The sequence below is a fragment of the Mastigoproctus giganteus genome, chromosome 11, assembly GCF_048544385.1.
Source record: "Mastigoproctus giganteus isolate SK-2022 chromosome 11, ASM4854438v1, whole genome shotgun sequence".
Classification (NCBI taxonomy): domain Eukaryota; kingdom Metazoa; phylum Arthropoda; class Arachnida; order Uropygi; family Thelyphonidae; genus Mastigoproctus; species Mastigoproctus giganteus.
In genome coordinates this window covers 130897228-130916881 of record NC_143585.1, presented here as the reverse complement: position 1 = coordinate 130916881, position 19654 = coordinate 130897228, and the positions used below count along the sequence as shown (strand labels likewise).

At 38.1% G+C, this 19654-nt stretch overlaps 1 protein-coding gene across 1 annotated transcript in view; it reads left to right on the top strand.

Annotated features, from left to right (window-relative positions):
* Positions 1-19654, top strand: part of Brr2 (U5 small nuclear ribonucleoprotein l(3)72Ab) — a 570943-nt gene that overhangs the window by 51252 nt on the left and 500037 nt on the right. Inside the window, exon 5 of the mRNA XM_090384330.1 lies at positions 8590-8782. Coding sequence (XP_090240456.1) covers positions 8590-8782 — 193 coding nt within the window. The remainder of the gene's footprint in view (positions 1-8589; positions 8783-19654) is intronic.

The window sequence follows — 19654 nt, the reverse complement described above, 5'->3', positions numbered from 1 at the left end:
GACAACATCCATTATGAAATGATCAAACATCTTTCAATAGAATCCATGGACCGTTTGCTTTTCCTGTATAACAGAATCTTCCTTGAAGAGCACTTTCCGGATACCTGGGGCAAGGCAACTATTCTTGCTTTTGCTAAGCTGGGAAAGGATCCTAAATGTCCAAAAAACTATCGTCCTATTGCTCTGACCAGCTGTCTGTGCAAAATATTGGAGAGAATGGTCAGTGCTCGTCTCTTATGGTATTTAGAATCGAACGACCTTCTCTCCCACTTTCAGTGCGTCTTCTGAAGAAACAGGTCCACACTGGACCTCTTAATTAGACTGGAAACATCAATCCGAGATGCTTTCCTAAAAAGAGAACACTTTGTGTCCATCTTCTTTGACATGGAAAAAGCGTACGACACAACTTGGAGATTTGGTATTTTAAAAGACCTTTACAATCTCGGTCTGAGAGGCCACCTACCCATTTTTATTAAAAATTTTTTATCCTGCCGTTATTTCCAAGTTCGTGTAGGATCCTCCCTTTCGCGGCCTTTTTGCCAAGAGGAGGGGGTACCACAAGGATCTGTCTTAAGTGTTACGCTTTTTGCCATTAAAATAAATTCTATTTCTGAACAACTTCCTCCAACTGTAAACAGTGCACTCTATTTCGATGACTTCAGCATATTCTCTCAATCATGCAATATGAGGGTTATTGAGAGACAACTGCAACAAGCTATTGACCGTGTTAACACCTGGGCCACGGCCAATGGTTTCAGGTTCTCACCGGAGAAGACCGTTTGCGTCCATTTTTGTCGCAAACGTAACCTCCACCCCGAGCCTGAATTACGACTTGGACAAAGCACCATTCCAGTTGTATCAGAGGCGAAATTCCTGGGACTCATTTTTGACAAAAAGTTGACATTTGTTCAACACATTCGTCAGCTACGTACAAAGTGTACGAGAGGGCTTAACATCCTCCGCTCTCTCTCTTCTACCTCTTGGGGTGCAGACCGATGCACTCTACTATGTCTGTATCTCTTTCTCATCCATCCTCACTTCCTGGGTTCCTTTTCCTCATCTCAACAGGTATATTGCCTGCCTTTGAACCTTTTTTGGGTTTTTTTTTTTTTAAGTGCTGCTATGGTCTTGCCCAACTGTGAACATATTTCATGTGATTGAGTCAATAGTAGGTGCTATATAGCATTAGCAGCTTGGCTGTTCATCATCATCATTATCATCAGCCATTTTCAATCCACTGCATGATGAAGGCCTCTCCAGCAACTTTCCAATTTCTTCTGTTTTATGCAATGGCCATCCATTTACTACCCACAAACTCATGAATTTCATCTGTCCATTCCATTGTTGTTTTCCATGTTTTCTTTTAGCTCCTCTTGGGTACCAGTCTGTTATTTTCTTAGTCCTGTCATCATATATTTGAGCTATGTGTCCTGCCCAAGTCCATTTCAGTTCTTTAGTTTTGATAAGAATGTTGACAGCGTTAAAGTTGATAAAAGAGCACATTGCTCTGAAAGCTTCTTTATGAGTTTTTTTTTAATGTGAAAACATGTTTGGTAGCATCTACTAAATATTGGACTGAAGTAAAACTGATTTGTCACAGAAATATGAAATGAAAATGACATCACTTTCTAAAGACGTAGTGGGCTGAACTAATGTGGTAACACACACACACACACACTGAGATGGAAATGATGTCACTTCCTAAATAACACTAACTCAGTCACTATTGTTGATTCGGTAGAGTAGTAAGTAGCTGGCATGATCATAAAATGTTACATTGTTCATACTAAATATTTCAAACTGAAGTAAAACGCATATGACGTCACTTTGCTCGGTAGATGGTTTTATGTGAAACATCCTTCATGTTTCTATTAGGTATTCTGATTTATATATATTAATTATGAAATCAAAGAGCTTTTGTATTGTAAATATTTTATTGATCAGTCACAAATTCCCATGATTTCAGCTGGAAGACAAGATACAATGGATTTATGAGAACTGAAGTAAGAGATGTATACTTACAATTGCAACATATCTAAATGTCTCTGGAAAGCAGCATTGATTGAGGTACCTGACCTTGTAGTTGAAATTGAGGGAAAATACTAGACCAAAAAAGAAATTGTTGACAAATACTTGTATTGTTGCAGTAATATAACAAATCCTTGTATTTTTTTTTTTTTTATATAAACCCCAAACATGAGAGATATTAGAACCTATAGTACTTAGAACCGAGCTTGGGTTGGAGGTTGAGAAGGCAAAAGAAGATTTTTGTTGACATTGGACTTCAACTTCTGTAGACTGTAATTTTCAGGAAATACATATGAAGGAAGGTTGTTCCAGAAAACAGCAGTTGAATAAATAAACGACGAAGATGAAAAGTTGGTTCTGTGGGTTTGAAGTTGGACAGTAAATGGATGTTGGCTGGTGGCGGCACGTGATCGGACTGTTTTCAAAGAGAGAGTGGGAATTATTGAAGTTAATTCAGAAGAACAGTGCCCATGGAAGTATCTGTAGAAGAAGCATGCAGCAGAAACAGTTTGTCTATGAGACAGCGAGTGCAGAGACTCTGTTAGAGATGAATCATTAATTAACCTAACTGCCTTCTTCTGAATGGAATCAAGAAGCCTGAGAGAGGTTTTGGGGGCACCACCCCAGATGTGGGAACAATATTCCATGGCAGGGAGGATTTGCGATTTATACAGAGTGAGCAGCTGTTTGGAAGAAAAGTAACACCGAGAGTGAAAGAGAAAACCAAGTTTTTTAGATTCAGAAGAAGCAATATTTGTAATGTGCTTGTGCCAAGAGAGATTAGAAGTCAAGGTAATCCTCAAAAGAGATATATCATTTTGCCTAGAAATCAGAGTGTCACTAAAGATAAGCATAAGAGTGGAAGAATCCTTTTTGCAAGATATAAGACAAGACTGAGTTTTAGAAGGGTTGAAATCAACTAAGTTGTCTTTTCCCCACTGGAGAATTACCTGGAGATCGGCATTTAAGGAATTGGTAGCAGATTTTCGAGAAGTTGAAGCTGATTGAGCAGGGCAAGGTTTCTCAAAATGGAAAGTAGAATGCAATGTGCTATCATCAGCAAAACTGTGGATAGGATTTCCATCAATGGAAGGTCATTAATATACAAGAGGAAAAGATTGGGAGAAAGAACTGAACTTTGGGGACACCAGCATCAGTGAAGAAGTTAGAAGACAGAGAGCCATCTACCATCACCCTCAGTGAGTGATCAGAGAGAAAACTGGATAACCAATTACTAAAAACAGTTGGCAAATCCTAAGATGGAAGCTTGTTTAGAAGACCTTTATGCCAAACACGATCGAAAGCCTTTGAGATGTCAAGAGCAACTACTTGTGTTTCAACGAACCTTTCCATTGAATTAGTCCATAAATGGGTAACATAAGCCAGAATATCACCAGTGGATCGACACTGACAGAATCCATACTGGCGATCGTTGATCAGACGGAAGGTTTCTAGGTAGTTTAAGAGTTGGTGGTTAATTGATTTCTCCATTACTTTAGAAAGAGTAGAAGTAATTGCAATGGGACGATAATTGGATGGGAGGGATTTGTCATCCTTTTTAGGAACTGGCTGGATATGAGCAAATTTCCAAGCAAAAGGAAAAGCACCTTTGGAATAAGACAGTGAAAAAAAGGCTGCAAAGAATAGGAGTAAGTTCAGGAACAAAGGTTTTGAGAACAAGTGGAGAAATACCATCGGGACCTGGAGCTTTCTTAGCATCAAGATTCGTCAAAATCCTTCTGACATCCTTTTGATGGAAGACCACAGGAGGCATTGAATGGAGCCTGTTGGGAATGGTGGGAGGTGTTTTACCAAGATCATTAATACATGAGTTGGAAGAAAAATGGGATGCTAACATGTCAGCTTTGTCCTTGGTTGAAGTGACAACAGAACCATCTGGTTTGGACAGAGGTGGGAGCAGAGATAGGCAAAAGTTGCGGCCAATAGCTTTGGCAAGAGACTAGAATGCTCGGCTACCATTAGAGCAAGAAGCAAGTTTTCTACTCTTAGCCTGTTCAAACTCTAGTTTGGACTGATTAATAACTGCTTTACAATTGTTGCAAGCTTTGGTGTAGGCAGAAAATGAAACTGAAGAATTAGAAACAAGCCAATTAAGATATACAACATTCTTCTCTTGAACAGCCTTAGCACATTTATTGGAAAACCAAGGTTTAGATAAAGGACGAGATTTTAAAGTAGAGTGTGGGATGAAGGATTCCAATCCTGCAAGAATAATTTCACTGACACGATCTAAGCAGACGTTGACATCAGAAGTTTTGAAACAGTAATCCGACCAAGGAAAAGAAGAAAAGAAGTCTCACAGGTCATCCCATTTTGCATTCTTGTAATGCCAAACAACACGAGGTTGGGAATAGCCATGAGATAAAGGTTCCATTGGAGAAGAGACAATCACCAAGTTGTGATCTGAAGTGCCTAAAGGAGCTCTCACTTCTACCGTGTACTTAGAAGGGTTGTTTGTGAGAAAAAGATCAAGCGTGTTGGCTGTATGATTAGGATTGTCCGGTATTCTTGTAGGTAAATGAACAATCTGTGCAAGGTCATTAGTAATTGCAAAAGCCTCAGCATCTCAATGAGCTGGATCGGTGTGACTAGAAAACGGAATCCGGCTAGAGTTGTAAACATTAAAATCATCAAGGAAAATTACCTCACTGTTAGGGAAGTTGGACTGGAGAAAGTCAAGTTGCAAAGAGAGGAAGTCAAAGAGCTCCAAGTGATTAGTGGAGTTGGGAGAATGGTAGAGACAACAGATGAATTTGACACAATGTGGTAGAGAGATTTTAAGCCAGAGAAGATCAAAGAGAGGAGATTCCATATCGCCAAGTCTCTGACAGGGAATATCAGAATGGACGTATGCACAAGTACCACCTTTTAGGCCAGGAGTCACCAAACGTTTTTCACGACGGACCACATAACTGAGAGATCGATGAGCACAGGCTGTATAATCATTTTGTTCAATATGTACAATTCAGTAAATGCAACAAAAACGAAGACAACGAATATATTTATTTACCAATACACAAAATATGCAAAAATAAAGAATATATAGAAAAATAAAGATAACAAATATATTTATTTATCAAAAACTTATCAAGAAAGGTGACATTAGGAATAAGATGAGCAGAAAAGATTGATGTGATTTGTGGAACTGGCATTTAACTTTTAAAATATCATCAATGTTTGCTTTCAACTTGCTACACCCATCCAAAATCCAAAAGAATTGCCTTTAAATGTTCATCACTCAGCCTTGTTCGATATGTGGACTTTACATATTTCAGTTTTGAAAATGCTCAGTCACAGTCATAAGTTGTATTGAACACATGCCATACCTGTTGCCAAGGTATAAGCCCCGCTCACAAGCTGTCATTGAAACAGTAGTATTTCGTTGATTTACTATTTATTATATTTCCATATAAATAATTACAATATATTTTAGAAATTTTGATCATTTGTAGCACAGTGCGGGCGGGCCGGACAAACAGACTACCCACTGGCTGTAGTTTGGTGACCCCTGTTTTAGGCGAAAGGAATCATACAGCAAATAATGTGGGCATCTGAGATGAGCAGTAGTTTAATCAACCGATAACCGAGATTCTGTCAGAAAAAGTACATGGGGTTTGGCAGACTGCAAGTGGAAATGGACATTGTTGAGATTAGAATTGAGACCACTTATATTTGTGAAATGAATTAGGAAGTGATAATTGTTGTAGTAATATAACAAATCCTTGTATTGTTCCAGTTATACTTCCTGCAGTAGTAAGTACAGCAAGTATGATTGTGACGTCATACTATTCAACAAATGGCTAGAATCAAATGGGTAATTAGGCTATTGGCTTGGATTTCACTAACCTCTTCCATGCCAAGGATATTTTCACATAAAACATCTTTTGCATGTATAAGGTACACATGCACTATTTTTTTTATTTCTGTTATTTGATTTGATGTAGAAATTTCTATCACTTTTTAACCATATATGTGTTAACTTATTTTTTGAATATCATTTTAAGTAGTGGTATTCCTCCGTATTCATCAATTGTTTCAAAACTTTTATTTTTATGAATAATGCCTTACCTATACTGATCTCAACTTCAAGACAATTCTTAGTGATACATTAGTGAGTTTTGCTCTTGTCATAGATTTGACCTGCCAACTAGACACAATTACACTTTCAATCACTGAGGAATGCCTGTACAGCCATTCTTAGGATTTGTGGCTTGTCCTCATTTTATATCCATGACTAAAGAATTGCTGAGACCCAATATGCATGTAGCCACTCGTGTGTGTGTGTGTGTGTGTGTGTGTGTGTGTGTGTGTGTGTGTGTGTGTGTGTGTGTGTGTGTGTGTGTGTGTGTGTGTGTGTGTGGTGGCCTCCAGCTTTGTCACAGAGAAACACTTAGATACCTGGTGTCACAGCACCCTGGTATCTTAAGTGTTTCTGTTCTATCCATCTTGTATATTGCAGAAATTGTCATATATTCAGTGTAAAATAAAAAATTTTACTGTTAATATCCTGAATGGTGTTAAAATTTTGCAATTATTAACCCTTTCACAAGTACATACGTTCTTTTGAGAGCTGCTTCACATCTTGACAATGGTCACAATATCTCTTATATCATCTCAAAATTGACTAACCACTGCAGTGATTACAGTATAAATCACCTATTCAAAAAAGGAACAATTTTTTTTTTTTTTTTTTTTCAATAACAATATTTTAAGATGATTTGTGAACAATTTACAAATCATCTTAAAAATTTTTAGTTATGTGCTGTCATCCCATATTTATATTTCCAACTAATTTTAGACAGCTAACAGATAGTAGAAAAGTGATAAGAAAGTGTGAGGAGGAGGAGATTGCATCTGTTAACCTCATTTGTTCAATTTGGCCTTACAAAGGCCAAAATCGAAGATATTCTCTGGCATTAAGATCCAGTTCTTGATAAAATTAATCAAGTGATATACAGGGTGTTTCAGTTAAACGTTTCAGAACTTCTAAGAGGGGTAGGGTACATCCTGACAACTCGAAATCATATAGCAATGTGGGGTCGGAAATGCTTTCCTGAAGCGGTGTTGTACACAGAAGCACCATAAAGAAAAGAGACCGTAAGTGAGAAACCGTTTTAATAATACATGAAAAGAAGCAAAAGGTACATGGATTAAAGTAAGTGTTCGAAGTTTCTTCCACGGGCTACAATGCACGCCTCACATCTCCGACGCATGGACATCCGAACATTCTGGAATACTCCAGGCGAATTTCAAATTTCTTCGGCAGCTACTGCGATTCTTGCAACCCAGCTCCTCAGCATTGTCAACAGGGGTGTCATAAACTAGCGATTTCATATGACCGTGAAAATTCCTTCACAAGGGAAGGAATTTTCAACACGCATAACAACCATATCTGGGTGGTCGAGAACCCGCATGCAACACGACGTCGTGCAGCACAGATTCGATTTTCGGCCAATGTATGGGCCGGTATTATGGGAGATCACCTCATCGGACCTTACCTGTTACCGTGTCGTCTAACCGGACCTATCTACTTGATCTTTCTGCAGCAAGTATTGCCACAACCTTTGAGAGATGAACAGATTTCTGCATCGACGCAACAGACAATGTGGTTCCAACACGATGGAGCCCCTGCCCATTATAGCGGAGATGTTCGTAACTACCTGGATGTCACATTTGGTCAACAGTGGATCGGACGTGGTGGTCCCGTGTGTTGGCCTGCTCGGTCACCCGACCTATCATGTCTTGATTTTTTTTCTGGGGTCATATGAAATCGCTAGTTTATGACACCCCTGTTGACAATGCTGAGGAGCTGGTTGCAAGAATCGCAGTAGCTGCCGAAGAAATTCGAAATTCGCCTGGAGTATTCCAGAATGTTCGGATGTCCATGCGTCGGAGATGTGAGGCGTGCATTGTAGCCCGTGGAAGAAACTTCGAACACGTACTTTAATCCATGTACCTTTTGCTCCTTTTCATGTATTATTAAAACGATTTCTCACTTACGGTCTCTTTTCTTTTTGGTGCTTCTGTGTACAACACCGCTTCAGGAAAGCATTTCCGACCCCACATTGCTATATGATTTCGAGTTGTCAGGATGTACCCTACCCCTCTTAGAAGTTCTGAAACGATTAACTGAAACACCCTGTATAAATGTTCTTTATGTGTCACTTGATAATAAAATAAAGCTGATAGTTTTTTTATGATTTTTTAAAATTGATTTCACTTCACTGTTGGGTAGTCAAGGCAAAATAAGAGTATAGTAATATTCAAAAGCATTTTTTATATAAAGTTTTTAATTTTTACAAACTTAAGTTTCACCATAAGAACTTGCTCCATAGAGTCTGCTCTATTTGAAATTTAGTACCCATAGTCCTTGCACTTTTTTTTTTTTTTTTTTTTTGACAGCTCGCTTGTGCAAGGACTTAAAAACATTCATATTTAAATTTTTATTTTATTTTTTTTTCTTGTATGTGTTCTGTATATGAGATATTTCATTGTTTCATTAAAATATTCTCGTGTTATTAAACTTTACCATATACCTAGCCACGTGATGTACTTTGTGGTGCCGCAGATGAAGTTCTTGCAGTATTAAAAAATGAAAAAATCAAAGATAAAGAGAGAAGAAAAGAAACTGAGGCTCTGCTTGGTCAGTTGGCAGAAGAAAGATATGCAGTACTTGTAAATTTGTGCAAGAAGATTAATGATTATGGAGTAGATGAAAAGAGCCAAACAGTTGGTATGACAGATATAATTTTTACTTTTATGTATAAGTACTGATTTGCTAATTTTCTTGTACAAATTTTCAGTTTGTATCAGTGGCTAAATGTACAAGTTAAGTAATCATAGTGTTTATTTCCATTTCTCTTTTTCTTTTCTTTTTTTTTTAACTTCCTCAGTGTTTTTTTGCAGAGGTTGGCGGTCATCTTTGCAATGGATGAAAGTGAGATAGAAGCCCTAAACAAACCGTTGTTACTCTGATCATACCACTCTATGAGATTTGCTAACCGAGATTTCCTTCTTATCTCTCGACTTCTTTTACCATTGATCTTGCCCTGGATTATCAATTGCAACAGCATATATTTGTCATTCCTCGTCAGTTTTCCTAAATATTTTAGTTTCCTCTCCTTGATGGTGTTAGTTATTTCTGTCTTTTTCTTCATTCCTCTCATGACCTCATCATGTTTTATCTTATCACTCCATGACACTCTTAACATTCGTCTGTAACATGACTACTCAAGTCATTTAACTTATTCTGGGTTTTCTTTGTCAGTGTCCAGGCCTCAGCTCCATAAAGGAGGACAGAAAACACAAAACATCTCAATATTCTTGTTCTTAAAGGAAGTGTAAAATCACTGTCATAGACAATTCTTCATTTTAAGGAAGGCCGCACGTGCTTGTTCAGTTCTTGAGTGTACTTCAATAGAATAGTCCCAGTCCTCGCTCAGCATGCATCCAAGATTGCGATAACTTTTAATCCTTTCAATTTCTTCATTATTGATTGTAATTTTTTTTGCACTTCTTTCTTACTGATAACCATAAGTTTTGTTTTCTTGATGTTTAACTTCAGACCAAAATTTTCATTTGTCTTGTTCTATTAACTCTATCTGTTAATGCTTGTAAATCCTTATCAGACCTGGCCAGCAATATAGTATCATCTGCATATCTGATCATATTTATTGTTGCCTTTAATCTTTATCCCTTCTGTACATCCCTCTAAAGCTTTAAAAATTTCTTCAGTATACATGTTGATTAATATAGGTGATAGAATACGACCTCGACAAATTCCTCTTTTAATTTCTATCTCTTCCGATTCTCCTTCTATGCATACCTTTCCTGATTGTCCCCAATACAAATTCACCATTATTCTGATGTCTTTGCCATCAATTCCAATCTTCTCTAAGATTTGGAACAGTTTGTCATTTTACCTTATCGAAGGCTTTCTCATAATCCAAGAAGTAGATGAATGCCTCTTGATTCCCGTCCTGACATCTTTCTATTAGAGTTCAAACCGCAAACAAGGTTTCCCTGTTACCCAGTCCTTGTCGGAATCCAAATTGAGAACCACTAAGTGTTTCTTCACTTCTTTTATAAATTCGGTTGTGTATAATCCTTAGACGTATCTTCAATGAATAGCTCATCAAACTAATTGTTCTAAATTGAGAACAACTATTTTCATTTGCACATTTTGGTGTTGTTACGACTGACGATCTCAACCATTGTCTGGGAATTTCTCCAGAAATTCACAGACAATGGTTGAGCAGACCAACCAACACTTCCACCTTTATTATCTTTAATAGTTCTGACATAATTTCATGAGGACCACTTGCCTTTTTTTGGGTATAGCATATTTAACAGCTAAGATCACTTTATCCTCCATGAGACTCAGTCCTTCCACATTTTCTGATCTGTCAAACTTTTCATTTCTGTTGCCATCAAACAGTTCTCTGATGTATTCTTGCCAGCACTCAAATTTTTATTCAATTGAAACTGCAATCTTTCTGTTCTTTTTTTTTTTTTTTTTTTTTTTTTTGTATTCCCTTACCAGTTTTATAATGTAGTTCTAATGCCTCTTTCAAGATTTTATGCTTGTTGAATTGGTCATGTAAGGATTCCAATTTCTTCACATTTGGACCTCATCCAGTTTTCTTTTCATTCTTTTATTTTCTTCCTAATTTTGTTCTAATTTTTTTGTATTCTGTTGGGTTGTTTTTGTTCTGCCTTCTCTTTTTTATCAGTTGTAGTATATCATTCATTATCCACTTCACTCTTGCTTTTAGAGGTTAACCTTTCAGATGATTATCATCCACTTTAAGCACAGCATCTTTAATTGATCTCCATCTTTCATTTATATCTTCTGGGACGCTATAATTCAGTTCATTCGCTAATATGTCTTCAGTCTTCTTTTTAATATCTTTGGTCTCCTAATTTTTGTATCAATCCGTTGTTTACCCTCCTTTTTTATGCGTTTCAATTTCACTTTCGGTTCACCGATTAATGGGTTATGGTCAGAACCTATGTCAGCACCTTGATATGTTCTTAAACGCTTCATGCCGTTTTTGAAACGATGGTTGATCAAAACATTATTAATTTGATTCCTCACAATATTGTTTTCTCCATCATCTGGAGATTTCTGTGTGTAAAGTCTGCGCTGTGGCAGCTCTAAGAATATATTCATTACAACCAGGTCAAATCTTTGTACAAATTCTACCAGACTGTCTTCACTGTCATTTCTCTATTTTTTTAACTAGGCATACAATTATATGATTTTTCATAAAAAATGCTTACAACACATTTTCTCTTTTTTTCTGATGTATAATAAGAAATATAATAAGTATTAAGTTGTTATTGGTGCTGTGAGGCCTAACCTGTTTGTTGCCTAGTCTGTTTATAGGCTATAAAAAGTTTTTTGTATTGGCTTTATTTTGACTTGGCACATTATGGCCTCAGCTGCCAGTGTGCCATTAAACACGAAATCAACCAACCAACAACCAAGCCTATCTGTTGTGTGTCAATTTAATCTTTGATATTCTCTTCCCCCCTCATCCATATGTGTATGTGTAGTTATAATATATAAAGGGTAAGTGCGAGTTGAATAAGTGCTTCTGTATTTCAATTTACAAAATACACAAAACAATAAAATGCTTATGCGAGGAGTGATCATTTAATTCATGGACTGGTGCAAGATCTTATCTTAATTGTCATCATCTGAATCTTCTGTGGGTTTCTTCTCGAAATACTCTCCCTTGAACTTTAGACACCTTATCACCTTTTGTACCCACACATTAAATGCTTCTTGAAAGCCATTTTTCGAAAGACTGCGAAGTGGCTCTACAAACATCGTTGTCAGATGCAAAATACTTGCCTTTCAGAGCTTTCTTCAGACATGGAAACAGGAAGAAATCATTGGGGCTAATTCCAATGAATAAGGGGGGTGTAGCAGAACCTTGGCAGTGATCACTGACTGCACAATATTAGCCATTTGTTTGTCCATCACATTATTGTGATGGTGAAACAAACCACTTCACACCATAAAGTTCTTGATATTTCTCACAAATGCCGTTGCGAAGGTTGACTCTGAGAACCTCTGAGTATGCTTCCTTATTCGTAGTTATTTCACATGGCACAAAATATGTAACACGAATGCCTTTTATGTCTTAAAACATAAGAACTATTTGTTTGTCAGCTGAACAAGAAGCTCGAAATTTCTTAAATCTTGGTGAATCAGAATGCTTCCACTCACTCAACTGTTGTTTTGTCTCTGGATCATAGTGAAAAATCCAAGTTTCGTCACAAGTCACTTTTCAATTTAAGAAGTTTTGACCCTGTGTTTCAAAACATTCAGTCATTTATTTGCACACCTACTGTTTTGCTATTTTTGTTCTAGAGTTAAATTGTGTGGAATCCAGTGGGCACAGATTCACATTTTCAAGTGATTTTTCACAATATTGTGAGCACTACCATATGAAATGAACATTTTAACCGCTAATTCACAAAGAGTAATTCTTCTGCTTCATCCAAGATTTCCTGGGCTTTTGCGATTTGCTCAGTTGTTGAGAATGAAGGCTGACCAGGTTTTGGGTCATCTGCAACAGGCGCTTGGTCTTCACTGAATCACTTGTACCATTTAAATATGGCCATCCTACCAAGACACTCATTACCATGCACTTCATTCATCTCTTTAACTGTTTCTTATGCATTTAAGCCCTTCTGACACAATAACAAATCACATATTGCTGTTCAATATGTGTGTCCGACATGATATTTGCTTCAAAACGATTGTCAGTGACATGTGGCTAAAAAAACTCTCTGCATGCAACACTGGCTCGACTAGCATGCACACACAGTGCTCAGTAGCAATAGAGAGAGAGCACCTCTAGCAGCAGTTATGGAAAGTTCGCGCGGTAAACATAAAATCTTGCACTGGTCCATGAATTAAATGATCACCCCCTCGTATATATATACTAAATGTGTGTAGTGTATGTATACACTGCCCTACCATTAATATTCGGACACCTCTCCATGGATGAGGAAACAGGTCCTATGCATGCAACACCTGCTATAAATATGCACATTGGCTTCAAACAGACAATTGCAAAAGTGGGCATGCAAGATAACATGTTCAACAGAATTAACAGACATCCAATGTGGAATGATAGTAGGATGTCACATAAGAAAGCGTTCTGTATGAGCCATTGCAGTCACTCTGGGGATCCCTAGGTCAAGGGTTAGTGGTGTCATATGCAAATGGAAGAGGAATGGTACTGAACCTTCCAAAAAAAAAAAAACTGCCTGGTAAACTCCGAAAACTAACAGAACAGGACAAGAGAATTCTGTGAAGAACTGTGTGTGTGTGCAAATCATAATTTACCATTGTCTCAAGTCACACAAACCCTCTCTGAGAGTATTGGGACTAATGTCAGCACTAGTACAATATGAAGGACACTCCATGATATGGGTTACAGTGGTCGTGCAGCTGTTCACAAGCCATTGATCACCTCAATAAATACTAGGCACCGATTAACATGGTGCAAGGAGCATGAATCCTGGACTAGAGCAGTGGAAAACAGTCCTATGGACAGACAAGTCTAGGTTTGCACTCTACCAGTCTGATGGCTGTTCCTGGGTGTGGCGAATGCCAGGGGAACAGTTCCTTCCTGATTGTATCCTCCTAACGATGAAGTTTGGTGGAGTCAGTGTTATGGTATGGGGATGCTTTTCATGGTTTGGCTTGGGCCCATTGGTTGTTATCGACAAAACCACGAATGCTGTGCAATACCAGGACAGCCTGGACAATTATGCACTTCCAACATTATGGCAATACTTTGGGGAAGGTCCCTACCTGCATCAGCAAGACAACGTTCCATGCCATGCTGCTCAGGTCGTAACAGAGTGGGTTGAGGACATGGGTGTGGAAAAGTTGGATTGGCCAGCCCAGAGTCCTGATCTGAACCCTATCAAGCATCTTTGGGATGTATTGACTCTTTGGTGCGTGCATGTCAAGATCGCCCAAAAAACAAGGCCGAACTGGTGGCTGCATTAAAAGCCGAGTGGAGGAACATATTACCTGACATTTATAAAAAGCTGGTTGAAAGTATGCCGCGAAGATTGTAGGCCGTCATCAAAGCAAAATTTTTCAGCACAAAAAATTAAATGACACAATAAAAGCTTTTTTTTTTTCTAAAGACAGATGTTCGGATATTAATGGTAGGACAGTGTATACTATAAATATGTATTGTTGTATACTGATTAATTTTAGTGACTTCTTTAAGGGTCGGCCAACAAAATTAAGAGAAAGGATAACAATATACAGATCCTCTGTTTCTGTAACGAACTATAATCAGGCAATAATAATAAAATTTAATATACATAAAGATTTTGAATTTTGTTTGTGAAGGTTAGGCCAAATAAGTTTATAATTATTACAAGTGAGTACACTTGTACTCAACGTTGAACCGACAGAGAATTAGGTTAAAATAGGAAAGGGGAAAAAACATAAAAACCATGACCAGTTCCTAACCATCAAGTATGGTAGGATGGTATGGTTTGATACTATTGTTATAGATAGTTGCTGTTCAGTGTATGTTGTGGTCTGGTTATTAAAAGAAATGGTTTCTTATCTTGATATGTGTTTGTGTGTAATGTATAAACAGGAATATCTGCACAGTAATACTGAATTTTCATGCATCCAATGATTTTAAGATATAAAGAAACTAAGCTTTGCTGCATCAGCAAAAAAGAATAGCCTATACAACTTTTATCCCATATATTGTACTCTTACAATTGGCAGAATGTGCCAATCTAGTTGCCCTTTAAATATCACTTAACTACTGTGTTTATCATGCTCATAAACACAGTAGTTGAATGATATTTATTCTAATCTGTATAGTGATATCAAACCATGAAAAGCATCCCCATACCATTCAAATTTCAATTAGAATCGTCTGTTGGAAGCTATGGTATAAATACCTAAAATTTGGGTGTGAAAACTGGCCATTATGTTGAGTAATTAGGAAGTTAAAATTAATAGTTGTTGTCAGGTTTAAGAATATAGAATTTTATATTTGCAGATAACAGAGGTAATAGGGGAAAAATAATTTACAAAAAATATTTACAAACAGCCACACTTATATGTATTTAAATTTTGGAGCCACAGTGAACTTGTATTTTTATTTATTATTTTTATATAACCATTTCTTGTGAATTATTGCTTCTAATATGAAATTTCAAGCAGAACTACTGTATTAGAAGCTGTGATAGAAGCCTAATTGTTGTCTTATTTAGGAGTGCAAAGAGCTAGACATAAAATATATATAATAGAGTAGGAGACCAGCGGAATTACTTAACAAGTACAGGTCACTGTTGAAAAAAAGCCGTGAAGTAGGGTTGAATTTGAAAGTGTCTGCAATTCTGCCCAGACACGATAGGAGGGAGTATATGATGAGAGCCTTGTCGATCAATTCGGCCCTGGAAAGATTGTGCAAGGCTCAAGGGGTAGAATTTTTTCAGCCTGGACTGTACTTGTTAACAGGAGAGATTGCTTCTACAGGGATGGGATACACTTAAATAGAAAGGGTGCAAGAATATTTGCTGATGCTATCGAGGCAGTGTTAGGTGGGTCGGAAAACTGCTAGCTTGGGGGGAGACAAAGACTAATGGATTAACAGTAGCCACGGGCAGAGGTGAAAGAGATTCTTGCACTGCTTCTATTGGAATGAGCAGAAGCCTGAAAAACAAGATGCAGGATATTTCAGAGACTACTGGAAGTCATTGCGGTACAAGTAAACACATGGGTTGTGTTAGGGTAGCTAAGAATAGAAACAGGTGCATGTATACTTGCGTGTACACTAATGCTAGGAGTTTAGTAAATAAATTTGATGAATTTGAGGTATTACTCAAAACATCAAAGGCAGATATTGTTGGGATATCAGAGACGTGGTGTCACACAGATATAAGGAATGCAGAACTGGAATTTGGGGAGTACAACGTCTACAGAAAGGATAGACAGGATAGGAAGGGAGGAGGGGTTATGCTATTAGTTAAAAAACACATAAAATCCAAGGAAGTGAAGCCAGTTGACATCGCTGGACAGTGCAGTGTTGAGTCAGTTTGGTGTGACATAAGCATAGGTAAATCAAAATTGAGAGTAGGAGTGTGCTATAGGCCTAATGACTCTGATGAGTATAATAAGATACTGTACAGGGAAATAGAGTGGGCCAGTAAATCAGAGAGTCTTATAATGGGGGATTTTAATTTCTCAGATATTGACTGGAATTTGTGGGTTGGTCACTCACACACTAGCAAGGCTTTTGTGGATTTATTGGATGATTGTTTTCTACACCAGCATGTTCGGGAGGCAACTAGAGGGAGTAATACTCTTGATCTGATTATCAGTAGTGATTCTTCATGCATTAGGAATCTGCAGATAAATGAACCACTGGGTGGCAGTGATCACAGTGTGCTGAAGTGGGATTTACTCAAGGCGGTAACTACCATCAGAGGTAAAGGGAAGGGTTTTTGCTTTCGTAAAGGAGACTATGCTGGTCTGAGACAGTATTTAAATTCTATACAGTGGGACCAACTGATGATGTTACTAACAGCAAATTCAAAATGGGAAGCATTCAAGGAACTAATCTTGGAAGCTACCAGGCTTTACATACCAACCAAGAAATATTGTTCAAGGTTCAGGCCTAAATGGTTGTCAGATGAACTAATGAGACATATGGCAGAGAAGAAAAATGCATGGGATACATACAAATTAATGGGTGACGTGGAAGCCTATGATAGATATAAGTTGGTCTGTAACCAAGTCACAAAGGAGATTAGGCAGGCAAAGGCAGATTATGAGAACTCCTTGGCAAAGGATGCAAAGAAAAACAGAAAAGAGTTCTTTACCTATTTAAACTCAAGAAGGAAAGGGATGAATCAGATTGGTCCACTGGATGTTGATGGTTCAACAGTTGAGGATCCAGCTCAGGTGGCTAACAATCTAAACGAGTATTTTGCATCTACATTCACACATGAGGAGTTATTCAGGAAGGGGAATGTCATAGGTGAAGTAAACATTGGCAGTGAGCTAGATGATTTTCTAATAACTGAGAGGAAAGTGGAGGAGAAATTGTTGAGGATAAACATAAAAAAGGCACCCGGGATGGATGGGATCTATCCAGTTATATTAAAGGAGGCAGCAAAGGAAGTAATCAAACCCCTAGCCATAATTATGAGAGCTTCTTTGGACTCAGGGGAGGTACCCATGGACTGGAGATGTGCAAATGTAACCCCAATTCACAAAGGAGGATCAAAGGCTGACACAAGTAATTATAGACCTGTTAGTTTAACTTCGGTTCCAGGAAAATTAATGGAGGCACTGGTTAAAGAAGCACTGCAGGATCATCTGGACAAGAATTCAGTTATAGCTCAGACACAGCATGGGTTTGTTAAGGGCAGGTCTTGTCTGACCAATTTGATTCGATACTATGATGTAGTCACAAAAGAACTGTATGCAGGGAATAACTTTGATATTATATATTTGGATCTTAGAAAGGCTTTTGATACTGTTGCGCATGGAAGACTGCTGCACAAATTGGAGAAGTGTGGCATTCGAGGCAAATTGCTGCTATGGATAAAGGGATGGTTGAGTGGCAGAAGACAGAGAGTGGTAATCAATGGACACTGCTCAACGTGGACTAATGTTATTAGTGGAGTTCCTCAGGGTTCAGTGTTGGGTCCATTGTTGTTTTCTGTATTTATAAATGATATTGATGATGGTGTATCAGGCTTAATGTCCAAGTTTGCAGACGATACAAAGGTTGGCAGGGTTGTTAAGGACACTACTGATACTATGCTGCTGCAACAGGATCTGGAAAGGTTGAGCAGATGGGCTGAGAGGTGGCAAATGAAGTTTAACATTGACAAATGTAAAGTACTACATATGGGAAACAGTAACCCCAGATCAACGTATCAACTCTGTGGTACTACGCTGACAGTGGTAGAGAATGAAAAGGACCTGGGGGTAATTGTGCAGGCAGATATGAAGTTCTCTGAGCAGTGCAGACGAGCTGCAAGAGTAGCTCATGGTGTCTTGTCAATGATATACAGGAATTTTTCTAGCAGGGACAGGGATGTGATTATTCCCTTGTACAAGGCATTGGTCAGGCCACACCTTGAGTACTGTATACAGGTCTGGAGGCCTCATTTCAAGAAGGATGTAGAGCTGCTGGAACGAGTACAGAGAAGGGCAACAAGATTAGTGAATGGAACAAAGGGTTGCTCTTACGAAGAAAGGCTTAAGTTTTGCAAATTACAGAGCCTGGAGACTAGGCATCGCCGAGGTGATCTGATAGAGGTGTACAAGGCTTTGAATGGCTTGAGCATGCTCAATGCCGATGGAATTCTTCCTCTTGCTCAGAATAATCACCTGAGAGGGCATAAATTCAAATTGAGGAAGGACGGATGTCGGATAGATGTGCGGAAATTCGCCTTTAGCCAGCGGGCAGTTGGTTTGTGGAATAGACTTCCATCGCTTGTTGTTGAAGTTGATAGCCTAAACAAATTTAAGGCTCAGCTGGACAGGTATTTCGAACGAATTGAGGGGTGAAATGGGAGTAGTGGTTGTTTTTTTTTTTTTTTTCTTTTTTTTTTGGATGATGCTGAATAAGCTTGCTTTCTTGCATCATATGCCTCTACTAATGCTAATGCTAATGCTAATAATAATATTGTCAAAGACTAAGATGCATTTAGGGCTAAAGCCTCAAGCTGCGAGCAAATTTAGATATGTATATTTTAAGTGCAATAGCATCATTAATACACAGCCATTTCTGAATAAACAGAATATTTATGAGGCGGCATCGTTTTAAGTTATATCTCATATTGTGAATACCTTCACAACGAGTTGCCATGATATTGCACTACTTCAAATAAGTAACGCTTCACCTAAGGAGAAGACTAATGTTACTTATTCTCAGATACCCAGATGGCACTGTTTCAGGGCTATTTGGCCCTTCTTCGGTGGGTGGGTAGGTATCCAAGTGATGCAATGATGGCAAAACAGTTATGAAGTATAACTCCACAATATGAGAGATGCCTGATGGTGTATGATGTATTTAGACTAAGATGCATTTAGGGCTAAAGCCTCAAGCTGCGAGCAAAATTTAGACTGTATATATTAAGTGCAATAGCATCATTAATACACAGTGCCTGAAACGGTGCCTGATGATGTCCGGAGTTTCCAAGAATAGGTAACAACAGCCTTCTCCGCTGGGGAAGCATTGCCTATTCGAGGAGTTTGAGTTTTTGAGTTGAAGGAGTTACTGTCCCTTTCATTCTTCTACACCGTTTCTTTTCTTCTTCCACTCCTAGTATTACTTTCCCTCTACCTTTTTGCTTTTCTAAGTCTAATAGGGACAACTGGATAGTCGTTATTATCCCACACAAATACAAAATAGTCCTGAAACGGTGCCATCTGGGTAGTGGCACCTATCTGAGAATAAGTAACATTAGTCTTCTCCTTAGGTGAAGCGTTACTTATTCGAAGTAGTGCAATATCATGGCAACTTGTTGTGAAGGTATTCACAATATGAGATATAACTTAAAACGATGCCGCCTTATAAAT